Source organism: Zalophus californianus, chromosome 10 (genome assembly GCF_009762305.2).
Source record: "Zalophus californianus isolate mZalCal1 chromosome 10, mZalCal1.pri.v2, whole genome shotgun sequence".
NCBI lineage: Eukaryota > Metazoa > Chordata > Mammalia > Carnivora > Otariidae > Zalophus > Zalophus californianus.
The window spans coordinates 67,087,489-67,105,620 of NC_045604.1; the positions used below are offsets into that span (position 1 = coordinate 67,087,489).

General features: G+C 54.3%; 1 protein-coding gene across 1 annotated transcript; it reads right to left on the bottom strand.

Moving 5' to 3' along the window:
• Nucleotides 1-1,130: 1,130 nt before the first annotated feature.
• LOC113932581 (small EDRK-rich factor 1-like) lies at nucleotides 1,131-2,934 on the bottom strand. Its single transcript, XM_035722201.1, has 2 exons — nucleotides 2,931-2,934; nucleotides 1,131-2,063 (listed from the first exon to the last, which is right to left on the bottom strand). Exons 1-2 carry the CDS (start codon nucleotides 2,932-2,934, stop codon nucleotides 1,798-1,800), a joined length of 270 nt encoding a protein of 89 aa, XP_035578094.1. The 3' UTR covers nucleotides 1,131-1,797.
• Nucleotides 2,935-18,132: the final 15,198 nt, after the last annotated feature.

The window sequence follows — 18,132 nt, forward strand, 5'->3', positions numbered from 1 at the left end:
CCAAGTTTGCGCCGTGACTCAGAGTCCAGATGAGACTCTGGACTCAAAGCCCCATGTTTGGGCACCATATGATGTAGGAAAGATGTCAGGGTTTGAAGCAGACGGCCAAGAAAGAATTCTTGAGATGTCTTTGGTGCAAAAAGGTAGTTTAATTAAAGCTCAGGGACAGGACCCGTGGGCAGAAAGAGCGGCACTGGGGTCGTGAGTGGTGGCCCATTTTATTACTTTCAAGTTGGGAGGGGGCTAGGGATACCATAAGTCTCTAAGGAATTTGGAAGCAACGTTTCCAGGACCTTGAGGGGGCTAGCTATTGTTGGGAAATGTCATTTATTACCGTCTAATAAAACCTGAATCATGAGACCCTTCACATGTGTATCGGTGGGCCACATGCTTGGGGGATGATTGCCAACATGTATCTTGGGGGGTTTAGAGATAAAGGAAATTTCCAAAAGAATTTTTATACATTAAAGTAGACTTACAGGATCCTGGGGTGGGGGTGTGGGGGGTCGGGCTAAGGTTGCCCTTTGCCCTTAGCGAAGTATTAACATCGAGGCAGTTGAGTCCCTACGGGAAGGCCACTCTGCCTGTTTCAAGGACTTGTCAAAATGGGCTGTAGGTAGTAAGGAAATTTAATCGTTTTTCTTCTGCCTCTGTTTCCCACATCATTATGACCCATATTCTGAAAAGAAAGGAGTGAACAGAAACTCACTGAGAGGCCCTGATGTTGGACTTTGTCTCTTTCCTTCCCTCCCTTTCCCTGTGCCAATTTCCAGGAAAGAGGCCCTGATCATGCCAAGGGTCCACCCGGATCCTATGGACCTTGGGGAAGTGAGAGGGGGAGGCGGGGGGGCAGTGCTCAGGGCAGGCAGAGGGGGATGGGGATGGGGGCAGAAAAAATGGACAATGACATACCAGGTAGAAACTATCTCCTGGTGCCTGGGTGGCTCAGTTGGTTAAGCAACTGCCTTCGGCTCAGGTCATGATCCTGGAGTCCCGGGATCGAGTCCCACATCGGGCTCCCTGCTCAGCAGGGAGTCTGCTTCTCCCTCTGACCCTCTTCCCTCTCGTGCTATCTCTCATTCTCTCTCTCTCAAATAAATAAATAAAATTAAAAAAAAAAAAAAAGAAACTACCTCCTTGGCCCCATTTGGATGAGGCTTAGTCCCCAGAAAAATAAAAAGGTCGTTGATTCTTGTCCAGGTTGTGAGGTTGTGTTTTAAAAAAAAAAAAAAAAAGAGGCATTTTTAAGAATTTATTTGAGCAAAAATTGTTTGGACTGGCACAGCACCAAGCAGGAAGTGGTTAGAGCGCTCTGCCAGGAGCTGGGGGCAGGACTTAGAGAAAGTGCAGAGCAAAGACGGGAAATCATTTACTTGGCTATGGCTTAAGCCTGGTTGGCTTTGTGATTGTCGCTCTCGCTTTGATTTCATGACCTTGAGGCATTTAGAGACTTGGATTTGGTTTGCTTACTTACGTCGGCCACCACGGCATTAGAACCACAAATTAATTGAACAGTGGATACCCCCAAAGTTGTCTGCCCCCTTTGCTTCTGATGGGGAGCAAAATACATGACCCCAAAATATGTAAACTTGGTATGTTGATTATTTTTTTTTCACATGAGTGGTTAGTCTTTTTTCTTTGAAGAATGGTTCTGAAACATTACACTAAGTCAAGCTGAAAGGTAAAGTTTAAAATAGTTTTATAAGGATATAACATATGACTGCTCCACAAAATTTTGACCTTAGAGCTTATGATACACCTAGTTAGCAATAACACCCAGGTTTTTCCGAATAGTCATCATTTTTCTCTCGTCTGCATAGACTTCTTCTCATTAGCTGCCTTCTGCTTTTGTTGCATTATCTCAGAGTCTCTCTGCTTTCTCTGAGAGGTGGTCAAGCTATCCTCTTTTCCTTTTCCCTTGCTAATTTCCTGGGATTTCTTCATGTTTTTCTGGTGGGCAAGTTCTCGCTGATTTCCTCGGGCCGTGCTGACACCGGACCGAGCCTGGAAGAGAGCCCCTCGGGAAAGCAACGGCCTCCTAGCATGCTCAACGGTCGTCCCCACTGGTGGCCCTTAAAGGCTGAGCCTGTGCGGGCGATATGTCGATTATTTTGAGCGGAAGGCAATTAAAACCCAGCACACTCAAGAAAAAGTTTTACCTCTCCCTTCACTACCTGAAAACTTTTAGATAGGGGGCCTGGCCCCAAAAGAGGGCAATGACCCAATTACCAAACACCTGCTCTCTTGCACCGTGAATCACTGTCCTCCATCTAGAGCACAGCTCCCATCCCCTTCCTCTGCTCTGGAATGCGTAGAAGCCTCAAGGGGCCCCTGTCCATATGTAATTAAATTTGTTTTTCTCCTGTTAATCTATCTTATGTCAGTTTTATTACTAGACCAGCCAAAGAGCCTAGGAGGAGCGAGGGAAAAAATTTCCTCCCCTGCACTTCCTTTCTGAAAAGGTAAGCAGTGTTGCCCTCGGGGCCCAAAGGTACTCGGATTGTTCTGTCCCCAGAGGAGGGCATTCTGATAGCCATTTCTTAAGGTGCTTTGCAGGAGCGCCTGGGTGGCTCAGGCGGTGAAGAGTCTGCCTTCAGCTCAGGTCATGGTCTCAGAGTCCCAGGATCGAGCCCCATGTCAGGCTCCTCGCTCAGTAGAGATTCTGCTTCTCCCTCTGCCTCTGCCCCTGCCCTCCTGGCCCCTGCTCATGCTCTCTCTTTCAAATAAATAAATAAAATCCTAAAAAGAAAAAAAGAAGGTGTTTTGCAAACATCCATTCCCTCCTGCAGAGCTGGAGGGGGGCAGTGGGAATAGGGCCCATCACCCCCAGCTCCTTTTAGTTATCATGTCTCAGAAGTGACGCCATCAAATTGCACTCAAAGAAATGGCTGTTGGATCTTCTTTCTTCTCTTCCCTCCAACTGCTCCCACCCATGATCAAGTTTGGGCAGTGCGTCTGAGGGACCTGGGTGGGAGCCCTGACAACACTCAGGGTGGGCCCTGTGTTTCACACAGGGCTCCAAACTTGCAAGGGGAAGACAAAAGAACCAGGAACAAGAAAAATAAAAGGTACTGAAATAAGCTTAGCTACTTTGGGGTTTTCCTTTGTATTTATTTTTAGCAAGGATTGTGTGCCTAACTCTGCATTAGAATAGCTGATGCTACCAGTCAGGCCCCTGCACGCGGCAGCCTGGCGGGCTTTCTGCAGCCAAAAGTGAAGGCAGATGGCAGGCCTGCCCCCCCCACCAAGCTGGGGGGGGCATTTGTTTCACAGACCCCCGTCCCCGAACCCTGGGCAGCATGAATGCGAACGGAAGCAGGGCTCTTGGGGTATGGCTCAGGCCAGGGAAAGAAAGCTCCCGGGAGGCAGCCATGCTTGAGGACTTAAGCTTCCAAAAAGCCTCCCCTTCTGAGGGTAGCCAGCAGAGGGCTGAGAATCCCCCAATGATCAGCAAGCCTGGCGACCGGGGTGGGGACAGATGTGGCAGCCAGCTCTCCATGCGCGAGCGCTCGGTTGGGGACTTTCCTTGGAGAGCCGGTCGGGGAAGTTTCTTGTCAGCAAGTCCCATCTTATAAAATGCCACATCCTTCTCTCTGGCCCTCCAGCCACCCGGGGGGAAAACGTGGGTGGCCCAGGAGGGGGTCAGAGGGAGACGGGGGAGGGGATCCTGGCGACTACAGTGTGAAGGTTCATGAGACCAACTTCCCTTTGTCCAAGTGCTTCCGAGTTTAGCCCTGGAGTAGGGACCTACCTCCACACCGAGTGGTAGAGTCCCCGAGCAGGTGGGGCTGATACTCCTGGGCGGGAGGGATGCCCTGTGTCCAGGACTGCCTTCACAATACCGGGGAAGAGACGGTGTGTTGACTTTTTTCACCCTGGGGACAGTCCGTTAGCATCGGAAGCGTCCTTGTCGGGAACCCACACTCCAGAGGTGGCTATGTCAACTACTTCAAATCTCACCTACCTATGCACCGGAGGGGTGTTGCAAATCAAGTTGGCAAAATGATCAGTGCTCCAGATGTGGGATTGGCTGAAAGCCTGAGCAGGCATCTCTGCGGTGACCGAGGGCACCACCCAAACCGCCAGCTCCGCGGGGCCGCGTGCGGGCTGCCGGTCCCCCGTTCCCGTGGTCGCCCTTTAGGGGGCGATTCTCTTGGCTGACACTGTGGGAAGCATACTGTTGCACCGACTTCCAAGGGACCCTGTCTTGCAAGGCATATGTCGAAAATCTGGGACCTCGCTTGGGCAGCGGCGCTGTGACCTCGGGCAGCTTACTTGGCTTCTCTGAGCTCCATTTTCCACCTCTGTAGATTGGAGCTGGAGATAAGCTCGCAAGGTGGTTGGGAGGGGCACGCGAGCTTTGAAAGGTCAAGTTTCTGCTGCAGCGCCCTCCCGTCGTGTGGCTGCATCAAGGTCGGGACGGGCGTCCGGACCTCGTCCTGGCTCTGGGCCTCACCGTCGCCGAGAACGCGGTCCGTCCTTCCTGGATGGGGCTCCCCGCGCCGCCGAACCTGCGCCCCCGCCCGCTGACCGCCCACAGCTGGGGGCCCAGGGGCCCTCTCCGCCACCCCCGCTCTCGTCGCAGCCCCGGGGCCCCTCTCTCCCGCCCCACGCGGGTCCCGCGGTCCCAGGCCCCCCGCGCTGCAGGCAGCAAGTATTCATAGGTACAAACTTCCGGGAAAGATTTTCTTCCCCCAGAGGCCCCGCCTCCCTCCGCCAGGATAAATAAATACTGGGCCGCTCCGGGGTCAGGCGGCCGGGGGGTGGGGAGCCTGTGGCGGCTCCCGGGCGCCCCGGAAGGGGTGCTTCTTTGTAAGCACCGCCCGGGCCCCGCTCCCGCCTCCCCGGCCCCTCTCCCTCCTCCTCCGGCTCCGCGCCCCCCTCCCCCGGCCCCGCTCCCGCCTCCCGGGCCTCGCAGCGCCCTCCATCTCCGTCCGGTCCCGCGCCTTCCCCCATCCCGCGTCCGCCTTTTTGGCCTCGCGCTCCCGGGGCTTTGGGGGCCGCGCGCCCGGCTCGGAACGGCCGCAGCTCGGCCTGCACTGCCCCCGAGGCCCGCGGGCGGGATGATGGAAGACCGAGCGGATGCAGGCGCCGCTGCGCGACCTCGGCCGCCCGCCCCAGCCTCGCCGCCCCCGGCCCGGCCGCCTGGGCCCGGGTCGCGGGCGGCGGTCCCGCGGGGCGGGGGACGGCGAGGGGCGCCCGGGCGGGCCGGCGACGCGCGCGGGCGGGGTACGCGGTTGCTCCTCCTGGGACAAAGCCCCGCCTGCCCTCCGCGCCCGCCGGAGGGGCCGTGCGTCATTCAGGGTCCTCAAAACAACCCCCCCACCACTGGCGTTTAAAGACGCGCTCTGCTTTTTCCGAGTTCCCGGAGCCCGGGATCGGCCGGGATTCCCTGGCCCGGGAGGAAGCCGAGCCGCCTCTGCCTTTTCCGCAGCCTGTCCGGCTCCAGACCCGCGGCTCTCCGGGGCGCTGAGGCTCCCGCACCCGCCGCCCGCCCGCAGAGAGCAGGGTCCGCGCGGCCCCGGGGGTGGCTCGGCCCGGCCAGCGCCCCAGCTTCAGGCTTCTGAAGGTAGCAGTGCCCCTGGATTTGCTCCGACTTTTCTCCCTGCCTGGAAGTCATTCATTCGTTCACGTGAAACATGGATGCAAGGCCTTAAGGCTCCAGGCACCATTCTGGGCACTGGGGATCGAGCAGCAAACACACACACACACACACACACGGATCGAGCAGCAAACACACACACACACACACACACACCCCAGTCCTCCTGGAGCTTACACCGTAATGGAAGACACGGAATAGCATCAGTAGAACGCAGAACATGTTCAGTAGTGATCAGGGCTAAGGAAAACAAAAAACAAAAACGGCCGGGAAGCAGGAGACGAAAAGACGAAATGGGCAGGGGAGGTGGGGTTTGTTGGGTGACTGGGAAGGCGACAGGGAGTTTTGAGGCCGGGCTGAGTCTGGCGGCCTTCTGAGCTCCGGGGCAGCCAGGGGGCCGGTGTGGCTGCGGCCACAGGAGGAGGTGCCTGGGAGGCAGGAGCGGTGGGGTCGCTTGTTGGAGGGCCTCGAGCGCCGTCGTAGGGACTCGGGCTCCTGCCCTGGGGGAGGTGGGAGCCCTGCAGGGTTCTGAACAGAGGAGGGACCAGTGTGACTTCTTTCCCCAGCAGCACTCTGAGCGGGGACTGGCTAGCTGCTGCTGCAGGGCCAGGAGCTGCCGGGGCAGACAGGAGATGCTCTGGACGAACCCTCATCCCGCAGAGCTGGTGGGGCGTGGCCGGGGCCGGGGCCGGGAGGCGTGGTGGGAGCCTGGAAATATCCTGAAGGGAAGACGGACGGGTTGTCAGGCCAGAGGGGAGGTAGGAGAGAGAGAAAGGAGGCAAGGAGAGGAGTAAGGTTTTGGCGTGAGCAACGGGAAGAGAGTTGGCGCCAATAACCGAGACCGAGAAAACTGGCCTTGCTAGTTCGGGGGTTTTGAACAGGCTAGGTTTGAGGCACGCATTAGACATCCAAGTGCAGGGGTGAGTAGGCAGCGGTCAGACAGGTCTGCAGTGCAGAGATGCGCGGGCTGCAGAGAAATACGGGGAAGTCCCCAGCAGAGACAGCCACAATTTCCCGGGATGACCTGGCTCTGTGCACTCCGGTGCGGTAGCCGTCAGCCACGGGTGGCTACCGAGCACTTGAAATCAGTGGACATAGTGCAACCAAAGAACCAAAGATTTCATTTTAATTTAATTTTTAAAACCTGATAACATGAGTCGGTTACTGGAAAATGTGTGCGTGTGGAAACACTTGCATGTGTAAATCTACTTTTTCAACTGTAGAGTTTATGAAATCTAAATACAGATCAAGAATTTCCACTGACCCCGCGTCCCTGGCTGCCTCAGTCAGAAGAGCACGTGACACTCCTTATCTCAGGCTCTTTTATTTTTTTTAAGATTTTATTTATTCATTTGACAGAGACACAGCGAGAGAAGGAACACAAGCAGGGGAAGTTGGAGAGGGAGAAGCAGGCTTCCTGCTGAGCAGGGAGCCGGATGCAGGGCTCGATCCCAGGACCCTGGGATCATAACCCGAAGGGAAGGTAGACATTTAACCCCTGAGCCACCCAGGTGCCCCAGGGTCTTTTTTTTTTTTTTTAAGATTGATTGATTGATTTCTCTGAGAGAGAGAGAGCACAAACAGATAGGACAGGGAGAGGGAGAAGCCGACTCCCTGCTGAGCAGGGACCCCCGCTCCCAGGACCCCAGGATCATGACCTGAGTCAAAGGCAGATGCTTAACCGACTGAGCCACCCAGGCGCCCCTGATCTCTGGGTCTTAAGTTCCAACCCTGCCTTGGGTGTAGAGATTACTTAAAAAAAAAAAAAAAGGAAAGGAAAGAAAACTTCCAATTAAAATTTAGTGTCCACATTGAGAGATGGTGTAGGTGTTAGATACACACGGGATTTTGAAGATCTACTACAAAAATGTAAAATATCTCATTAATAATTTTTGCATTGAATATATGTCTAAATGATACTATTTGGGGATGCCTGGGTGGCTCAGTCAGTTAAGCGTCTGCCTTCAGCTCAGGTTATGATCTTGGGGTCCTGGGATTGAGCCCCGTGTTGGGCTCCTTGCTCTGAGGGGAGCCTGCTTCTCCCTCTGCCCCTCCCTACCACTCCCCCTCCTGTGCTCTCTCTCTCTCTGACAAATAAATAAATAAAATCTTAAAAAAAAGAAAAAGAAGGAGAAAATAAACAATACTGTTTGGGCTATGTAGGGTTAATAAATATATTATTAAAATAATTTCAGCTGTTTCTTTTTTACTTTTAAAAATGTCTACTAGAAAATTTTTTTTATTTTTTAAATTTTAATTTAAATTCAATTAACATAGAATGTATTATTGCTTTCAGAGGTAAAGGTCAGTGATTCATCAGTCTTATACAACATGCAGTGCTCATTCCATCACGTGCCCTCCTTCAGGCCCACCACCCAGTTACCCCAGCCCCCCACCCCCACCCCTCCAGCAACCCTCAGTTTGTTTCCTATGATGAAGAGTCTCTATGGTTTGTCTGCCTCTCTGATTTTGTCTTGTTTTATTGTTTCCTCTCTTCCCTTATGATCCTCTGTTTTGTTGAAATTCCACATATCAATGATGCCATATGATAATTGTGATAGTGATCATTGATTGACTTATTTCTCTTAGCACAATACCCTCTAGTTCCAACGACCTTGTTGCAAAGGGCAAGATTTCATCCTTTTTGATGGCTGTGTAGTATTTCATTGTACTTGTGTTGGATGGTGCCCATCCAGGGAAGGACTCCAGAGAGAGAAGAGAGGGGGCCCACGGATGGATTGAGCCAGAGACACCCCCTAACACAGAAACCAGTGAGCTGGGGAGTGACGGGCAGAAAGCCTGGAAGGAGCAGAGAGGCAAGTGTGGCATCCCACAAGCCACACCAGGAGGAGGGAGTGATCCTCCCGTCGAGTGTGTTGCTGCAAGGTCAATAAGGAGACAGGCTATCACTGGGGACATTGGCAAGAGCGCAGGGGTTTTTTTTGTGTTTTTTGTTTTAAAGATTTTATTTATTTACTTGAGAGAGAGAATGAGATAGAGAGAGCATGAAGCCGGGGAGGGTCAGAGGGAGAAGCAGACTCCCTGCTGAACAGGGAGCCCGAAGCGGGACTCGATCCCGGGACTCCAGGATCATGACCTGAGCTGAAGGCAGTCACCCAACCAACTGGGCCCCCCAGGCCCCCGGCAAGAGCGCAGTTTTGGAGGTGCCGGGAGGGCAAAGCCTGATGGTGGAGGGTCCACGAGAGAAGGGAGGGGGCGCAGACACCAGATTTCGCTGTAAAGGGAGAGGAGAAGGGTAGCTGTGGAGGGGCCCTTTTTCAGCTGGAGGAAGTGGCAGCCCCGTCCCTGCTGACCGGGATGGCCAGAGGAGAGGGGAGAGCGGCTGGAGCCAAGTCCTTGAGTGGGTGGGGAGCAGAGGCCTTGCTTGGTGGGGCCCAGAAGCTTCCATAGGTACTAGAGGGGAGGAGGAGCGCACGGACCCGAGCCCGGCAGGCGGCTGAGGTAGCAGAGGGAGCCGGTACTGCCCTGAAGCCTCTAGGTAGGTGCGCCCAGCTCGCAATCCTGCCTGCCCACTCTTTGTTTTTTCCTTATGATTTTATTTTTAAGGGAGACGTCTGGCTGGCTCAGTCGCTAAGCGCCTGCCTTCGGCTCAGGTCGTGATCCCAGGGTCCTGGGATGGAGCCCCATATCAGCTCCCTGATCCGCGGGGAATCTGCTTCTCCCTCTGCCTCTGCCCCTCCCCCAGCTTGTGCTCTCGCTCTCTCTCTCAAAGAAATAAAATCTTAAAAAAAAAAAAAAGATTTTATTTTTAAATAATCTCTACACCCAAGGAGGGACTGGCTAGAACTTACAGCCCGGAGATCAAGAGTCCCAGGCTCAACTGACTGAGCCCACCAGGCGCCCCCCCCCCAACGCCCCGCCGCCCCTGTCCCCCAGAACTCCTCCTTTTATTACGAGACTTGGAAGCAGGAGCCAGGAAGGAGGGAAGAAGCTTCCCTCCTTTGCTTCCTGTGTACCCCAGGGCCCTCCCTTCCTCCTCCCCTCCCCCCTCCTCTCCCCCCTCCTCTCCGCTCCTCTCCTCTCTCCCCGCCTTCCTGTCCCGGGCGCTGCCGGCCCCGCCCCTTCCCACCGCCAGGGTCACTCCCTCTTCTGGCCACCGCACAGCGGGTCTGTCGCCCTGCCCACACGGGGCAAGTCCTGCCCCATCCTCCCCCCCATCCCCCTTCTGGGAGTGTGCTGAGGCGGGGTGCAGGGTACCAGTCCTTCCCGCAGCTAAGACATCCACAGTCTACTTAACCCTGCTCTGCTGGACGGGACTTTCTAGCTGGTGCTGAGTCCCGGCATCGTGCCTTACTCCTTCCTTGCTACCCTCCCTCCTTCTCAAACTAGGTCCCCGAGGACTCCACCAGAGCTCCCCAGAGCCCAGCCCAGTGCCCCGTGATCTGTGACGAAATGAAGCTCGTCGTTTGGAAGAAGCAGTGCCTTAAGCTAGCATCTCCTAGTGTGTCCCATCGAAGCTGAGGATCCCGTGCGCTGGCTCCCCCAGGCATCCTCACAGTGGGACTGGGGCAGGAAGGCCTGGAGCGGTGAGATCTGCGGAGGCACTTTTCCTAAACGGACTCGACCTCAGACCCTTTCAAAATGCTTATTAACAACACCCCAGGCCATGAATGTACTGGGGAGGCTGCAGGCTTTTGCCTCTGGGAAGAAAGTCCCCAGGGACTCAGGGAGGCCAGCTCACAGGCCCTGCACGCACCTGCTCTCAGAGGCTGGCTGTGGGCTCCTACCCACCTAGCTTTCAACAGCGGTTTCAAGGGTGAGCAGTTCCCCGAGGAGGACTGGGGGCTCTTGGGCCAGCCCACTGGTCCCAGGGCCCCTGGGCCTGCAGGGCCTGCCTCTGAAGCCACCTCTTCCCTGGGACACCGGCCCCACCCTCCAGGGCAGATACCCTCAGCGGTCACTGCTCTAAGAAATGCAAGGTCACAAAACACACCAGGGGTGGGAATTACACTGATCTTACCAAAAGATTCTTCTCTTTCAAGTGGCTCCTTGGGACTCTCAAGTGTTGTTTACTAGTCATTACCCAACTGGGGGAGGAGTGACAAATTTGAAAACCTCCAAACAACTCTGGTTAGGCGTCAGTGCAGGCACCTCTAAGATTCACAAAGTCAGTCAATGGGGAACCGCGCCTAGAGTTGTAAAAATATGATTTGCACAGAATATTTTAGGGAGACTTGTTTAGGACTGAGGATCCTCTGTGTACAAGTCAATGAGTGAACGTTTGATTTGCCAAGCAGGTTTTTGGGAAGACGCATCTTGTGTGAAACGGAGTGGATCTGAATGCAGTTATGAGTGTCTGTCTCTTACATCCAAAGTCGGGAGGCAGGGATCCCGGGATTGGATGGCGGCTTCACCATTCAGTAATGGCTTCCACTCTCCAGGCTGCCTTGTGACACAAGGTGGCTGCCAGCGCTCCAGCCCTTGCCTCTCAGTTCCTGGAAGGTGGAAGGTGGGGAGGACCAAAGGGGCTCAATTCCCTGTTGGGTGGGCCCCCTTTAGAGAGCTTTCCCAGAAGCCCCACACAGCAGCCCCGACCTGCCAGAGAGGCAGGAGCTGAGATTTCAGCCCTGTCCCTCACCAACTACCTGAGAGCTGGCGACCAAGGAGGAAGGGACCAGCGGGTACTGAGGAGGCCACCAGCAACCTCTGCCACAGCATCTGAAGCCAATTCTCTGGGTGGTTTGGGTCCCCAGGAGCCTGGAGGGGGATGGTTCTAGGCTCGATGTCAGCCCTCAGCCACCCTGTGCCATCCTGGCAGCCGGCAGCAGAGCCAAGTGGGCCGTGAGGCCTGGGGCCTGAAGACAGGGTGGTTCTGGAGGTGAGGCGGGCTTTAAAAGGAGCTGAAGCTGAGTGGCCGTGAGCGGGTTGGTGAGGGAGAGGAGCAGACGTGGGCAGCGTGCGGTTCCCTGGGTCAGGTGCCCCGGGAACATCCGGCGTGGCCAGCCAGCGTGGGCACTGCTCAGAGGATGTCGCGCCCGCCTCTGACTGCCTACCTGGCTTCTGTCACCGTGTCCTGAGGACACACAAGGCCACGGAAACCTGGAAAGACATAGACACGCTCTTCCCATTGAAAGCACCGAATCTGCACAACAACCCCCTGCTGGAGGCAGACAACTCTTATTATCCCATTTTACAGATGGGAAAACTGGCTCAGTGGTGCTCCACTCCAAGAGGCCGTGCCGGGATGTTGAGCCCTGAGGTTCTTGGTGCAGTGGCTCCCAAAGTGGCTGCCCCAGGTCACAGGGCCCATTGGCTCCCCGACCCCCAAGCCCACATTTCTGTCCAGCAGGCCTGGCAGGGGTAGGGAAGGGAGGGCAGGGCCTCACGTGGGGGCGAGGCAGGGAGGGCGCAGCCGAGTCCCGGCCTTGTGCTGGAGGGCCTTCTTAGAAGTGTCTTTCTGGAGGGCGCCTGGGTGGCTCAGTCAGTTAAGCACCTGCCTTCAGCTCAGGTCGTGATCCTGGGGTCCTGGGATCGAATCCTACGTCGGGCTCCTTGCTCGGTGGGGAGTCTGTTTCTCCCTCTACCCCTCCCCCCTGCTTGTGCTCTCTCTCTCTCTCTCTCTCTCTCTCTCTCTCATGCTTGCTCTCTCTCTCAAATAAATAAATAAATCTTAAAAAAAAAAAGAAGTGTCTTTCTGGGGTTGTGGTCACGTGTTTTTGGCAGTGTCTGGACATCTCGACACTCTGAGGGTCAACAAGCTGATGGATGGCCAGGTCTCGAGGCTCCCGCCCCCCAAGGATGAGGAGCGAAGTGGACAAACGTGCCGTTTGGCTGAACTGAAGAGTCTTGGGGGTGCAGGACATGAAATCAGCCTTGTTTCTTTGCATTTCTGTGGGTTTGAGCTGACTCCAGATCTGAGACCCTGTAGGTCACTAACCTCTTGGTCAGTGTGTGATGGTGGCGGTGGGTGGAGGGTGGAGGGTCTCCAGTCTGCTCTCTGCTTTCTCTGACCAGAGTTGTTTCTAGAAGCAGCGCTTCCTCTGGGTACCCCCCGGGGAGCCGGATGTAAAGACGAGCGCCCTTCCCATCCCCACTGCCCAGAAAGGGGTAGCCTTATGGATTCAGGAACCTGGCCTGCAAGCACCACCCAAATAGACATTTGACGACTATTTTTAAAAATAACTTTATTGAGGGCACCTGCGTGGCTTAGTCGTTAAGCATCTGCCTTCGGCTTAGGTCATGATCCCAGGGTCCTGGGATCGAGCCCCGCATCGGGCTCCCTGCCCAGCAGGAGGCCTGCTTCTCCCTCTCCCACTCCCCCTGCTTGTGTTCCCTCTCTCGCTGTGTGTCTCTCTCTCAAATAAATAAATAAAATCTTTAAAAAAACTTTATTGAGTCATATTTTACATGTTGTCTCATTCACTCATTTCGAGTCAACTCAGCAACTTTTTAGTGAATTTACCCAGTTGCGCAGCCCTCAGTGATGATTTCAGTGTCCACTACCTGGATAAGATCCCTGACACCTGCTTTCTCCCTAACTCAGGCAAGCACTCGTCCGTTTTTCTGTCTTTTCTGGACATTTCACATCGGTCAATGATCCCATGTGCTGTCTCCCGTGTCTGGCTTCTTTCCCGGTACAGGATGTTCTCGAGGCTCCTCCACGGCATAGCCCTGGGTCAGCACGCCATGGCTAGACCACATTCTGCCTGTCCATCCACCAGCTGATGGACATCTAGGTGTTTCCCATTTGGGGCTCTTTTGAAGAACACCACTGAGAACGTGTGTGCAGATACTTTCGGTCCATTACTTCTAATGCTCACAATCCTGTGTCTCAGGTCATCCTGTGGATGAGGACCCCGAGGATCCCAGAGATTCAGTAACTCGTCCAAGGGCATACGGCTACCACATTTTATCAGTTCTAGACAGTACTTTTTTCCCATTTTTTCTATTTCTGAAACCAGGATGCATCTTATGGTCGATGGCTTGTCACAGCTACTCGACAGCATTTCCCCCTTCCTCGGTGGTGCGCGAAATACTAGCATAGTTTACAGTCAAGGGCATCTTTTTTTTTTTTTAAGACAATTGTTTGTTTTTTTTAAGATTTATTTATTTATTTGACAGAGAGAATGAGATAGAGAGAGAGAGCATGAGAGGGGGGAGGGTCAGAGGGAGAAGCAGACTCCCCGCCGAGCAGGGAGTCCGATGCGGGACTCGATCCCGGGACTCCAGGATCATGACCTGAGCCGAAGGCAGTCGCTTCACCAACGGAGCCACCCAGGCGCCCCAGTCAAGGGCATCTTAAATTTGTTGAGATACAGCATTTAGGTTCACGCTTCATGAGTCGGGATTCTTGGCGGCCAGGGACAGAAATCCAACTCAGGGGGGGATTTATTGGCGCCATGGTGGGGAGGGATCCTGGGAACAGATCACTGGGCTGGAGGAAGAGCTGCTGGCCATTGAAAGTGGGACTCGACTGGTTAGGTCTCTGCCCATCCCTCTTCTCCGCGGGTCTCTGCCTGCCTCTGTGTGTGGATCCCAGGGAAGGACTCTGATCTGCCCTGCCTGGCTCACATGGCCACCTCTGGTCCAGTCGCTGGGGCCTGGGGCCTGGGGTACTGCTACGGTCCGGGCTGGGTGGACATACCCTTGCTTGTGGCCAGAAAGTTGGTTACCAGAGGAAGGTGAGTGAGCAGGGCGCCACCACCTTTTCTCCCTGAGACCACAACCCCAAGTCTCCACTCCGTGCCACTGCAAACCTTGCGGACTAAGAGGGTCTTTAGAAACACCATCTGAAGCTTATGGTTCATTCCTTCTGTTGTGAGGTAATGTTGGAAAGAGGTTAATTATACCTCCAAGAGCTATGTTGTTTGAAGGATTTGATAAAGCGATGAAATATGCATGTAATAGACTAGCTGTAATTATGTTTAAGCTTCTCATCAAGTAGAGATTTGTTTGCAGACAGTTGTCTAATAGAAATAGGAAAGAATCTTTTAGGATTTGCCGTGTTGAATTTAAGCCCCAAAGGACTGGCTTAATGCGTAGCCATCTCCTTGAACTGTGTACCGTCTCTTCCACGTCTCTCCAGAGGATCTGGCACTCTCCCACTTCCGCCCTTTGCCCCTCTTTCCTTTATCTGAACTGCCCGAGCCCCTTTCCCGATGGTCCAAATCCCACCTTTGATTTAGTGTCTCTGTCTCCACCCCGGCAGGAGGCCCCCCCCCCCTCCATAGCACCATCTGAAGGCCGGCTCTGCCCCTCCCAGCTTCCCACGGCCCCCTTGCCAGCACCGGTTATGAGCATCCTGCTATAAGTAGCAGAATAATTTCCTGAATATTGGTTGGGTTTTTCCTGCCTGTATTTTTATTGTCCCATTTTAGATAAGTAGCCAGGCGCTCCCGTGCCCTTGGCTCAGGGAAGGTTAAGTCACAGGGCTTGAGACTCTCACTTCCAGGGTTAATTGGGTCGAGGCTAAGCTGCTATCACAAAGAAACCCTGATCCGGTCATTCAAAGCAGGTAGAAGTTTCTGTGTCGTGTATACCAATGCCAAGGAGGGCGGAGTGGCTCAAGACGGGTCATCCAGGGACCGGGGCTACCCAGATGCCCTTGTCCCTCCATCTCCTAGAGGGCCATCCTCATTCGTATGGTTGCAGCTGGGACCTCAGCTCACGGAAAGGGGAGCGTTTAGAAGAGCAGGCGCCCAGGGCTGGGACACAGCGCACGTTACTTTGGCTCACGTTGCATTGTCGGGAATCACATCAGACAGATATATCCAGGTGCCGGGAATGCTGGCAAATGTGGTCTCTATGGGCGCTGAACTGAACGCCCTGCCCGTAGAGCAGGGAGAAGGTGGTGGGGGCCTAACTAACAAATTCCCACCTTCTCCTTTCTGGCTTTAGTGTTCTCAGAGCTGGTGTCACTGAGCAGGTTGTGCCAGGTGCCCAGCGGGAGGGGAGGCCCCGGGGACAGGGTCTGGGGACGGAAGGAGGGGCCCTGCTCCAGCTGTCTATTCCTGCGGAATAAACCCCGCAGACCTTAGTGTTCACCAGTGACAGAGCCAATGGTGCTCACAAATCTGCTATTGGGCAGTGCTCAGTGGGGACAGCTGGTCCCACCTCTGTGGTGTCCGCTCGGGCCTGGACTCAAAGGCTCGTGGCTGGAATCACCGAGGACCGCTCCATCACACACACGCGGGGGGTTGGCTGGGCCCGCAGCTGCACCGGTGGCCAAACACCTACATGACGAGGCCTTTCCCTGTGGCTGCTGGGGCTTCTCCCAGCCCGGGGCTTGGGCCCTGGGAGCTGGCCTCTGGGGAGGGGTTACCTCGGAGTCGCACACCTCTCTCCTGCCACATCTGTTCAGCACAACCAGGGGCTGAGGACGCTCAAGGGCAGGGGAATCAGTCTCTACTTTCTGATGGGAGGAGCGTCAAAGAATCTGTGGGCGTATTTCAAACCCACTGCAGGTGCGTGGCGCTCACTTGCTGTCAGTGCCTAGGAAGGGGACAGTATTTCAGGGGCTGGCTGCTTGGAACACAGTGGGGGAGACACCTAGACATGGGAACCCCACCTTACCCGAGAACCCCAACTTCTTTTCCTTCTTTCTTTCTTTCTCCCTCCCTCCTCTTTCTTTCTTCCTTCCTTTCTTTCTTTCTTTTTCTTTCTTTCCCTTTCTTTCTTTCTTTCTTCTTTCTCTAACCCCAACGTGGGGCTTGAACTCATGACCCTGAGATCAAGAGTCACATGCTCTACCAACTGAGCCCCCCAAAGGGCCCCAGGAACCCCAACTTTCTAAGTGGCATGCAAGCAGCAGAGCCTCCAGACCTGTAGGGACTGTGTGAGCTGTGGTCATGGGAGTCCCAGCCGACAGCACCATGGACCTACCACTACGGACTGGAGAGGATATGGTGCCTGGGCAGTGCGTCCGACCCAGCGGTCTGACAGGTGGATTTGCTCAGATGCTTTCCATTTGAGTAACAGCAAGTCCAATTTATTTTTTTTAAGATTTTATTTATTCATTCGAGACACACAGAGAGAGAGAGAGACAAAGCACGAGCAGAGGGAGTAGCAGGATCCCTGCTGAGCCAGGAGCCGGACGTGGGGCTCGATCCCAGGACCCTGGGATCATGACCTGAGCCGAAGGCAGATGCTTAACCATCTGAGCCACCCAGGCGCCCCAGCAGCAAGTCCAATTTAAACTGACCTTAAAAGGGGCGCCTGGGTGGCTCAGTCAGTGAAACGTCTGCCTTCGGCTCAGGTCATGATCCCAGGGTCCTGGGTTCAAGCCCCGAGTTGGGCTCCTGGGGAGTCTGCTTCTCTCTCTGCCTCTGCCCCCTGCCCCCCCCCCGCCCCCCAGTTGGGCTCACGCACGCTCTCTCTCTCTCTCTGTCTGAAATAAATAAAACCTTAAAAACAAAACAAAGAAACAAACAAAAAAAAAACCCAAAGAGCTGACTTAAAAAAAGTGGTACCTGGTTGGCTCAGTAGATGGAGCATGTGACTCTTGATCTTGGGATAGTGAGTTCAAGCCCCATATTGGGCCTAGATCTTACTTAAAAAATTGAAGAAATTTAAAAAGTTTTGGGGCTCCTGGCTGGCTTAGTCAGCAGACAATGTGACACTTGATCTCAGAGTTGTGAGTTCAAGCACCACATTGGGTATAGAGATTACTTAAAAATAAAAAAGATTTTGGGCCACCTGGGTGGCTCAGTCAGTTAAGTGTCTGCCTTCGGCTCAGGTCATGATCTCGGGGTCCCGCGATCGAGTCCTGCATCGGGCTCCCTGCTCTGCAGGGAGTCTGCGTCTCCTTCTCCCTCTGCCCCTCCCCCAGCTTGATCTCTCTCTCTCTCTCTCTCTCTCTGTGTCAAATAAATAAAATCTTTAAAAAAATAATTTCAAATAAAATCTAAAAAAAGAAAAAGTAAAAAAAATAAACTGACCTTAAAAAGTAAAGGGACCCATTCCTGGGCATCTACCCCAGAGAAATGAAAATTTACATTCACGCAAAACCTGTGCACCAATGCTCATGGGAACTTTACTCCGTCCTCAAAACCTGGCAACCCAGCGAGTGCACGGATCCACGACCCAGCTGATTTGGACCGTAGAGTGCCACTCAGCAACCGTGATGGACGATGTCACAGGCACCGATGCGGCATTGTGCCAAGTGACAGCGCAGCCACGTGCCGCGTGAGCCCATGTTGATGGCATCGCGAGGAAGGCATGACTGTGGGGGAGGGAAAGCATGAGGGACGCAAGGTGTGGGGGTGGAGCCGCTCCACGTCCCCATCATGGTGATGGTTACACACATCTGCACATAAGACAAAGCTCTCAGGAGTGAGAAGATCAATTTTTACTGGACGATAGTCCCTCCTTATCCCCGGTTTCACTTTCCGTGGCCTCAGTGACCTGTGGCCAACCACAGCTCAGATCAGATGATCCTTCTGACTCAGCCTCAGAAGGTCAACAGTAGCCTAACGCTAGGTCACCTGCAGGCGTCAGCTCACCACGTGGGCTTCGTATCAACTCACATCATCACAAGAGGGGGTAGCACAGGACAATGAGATATTTTGAAA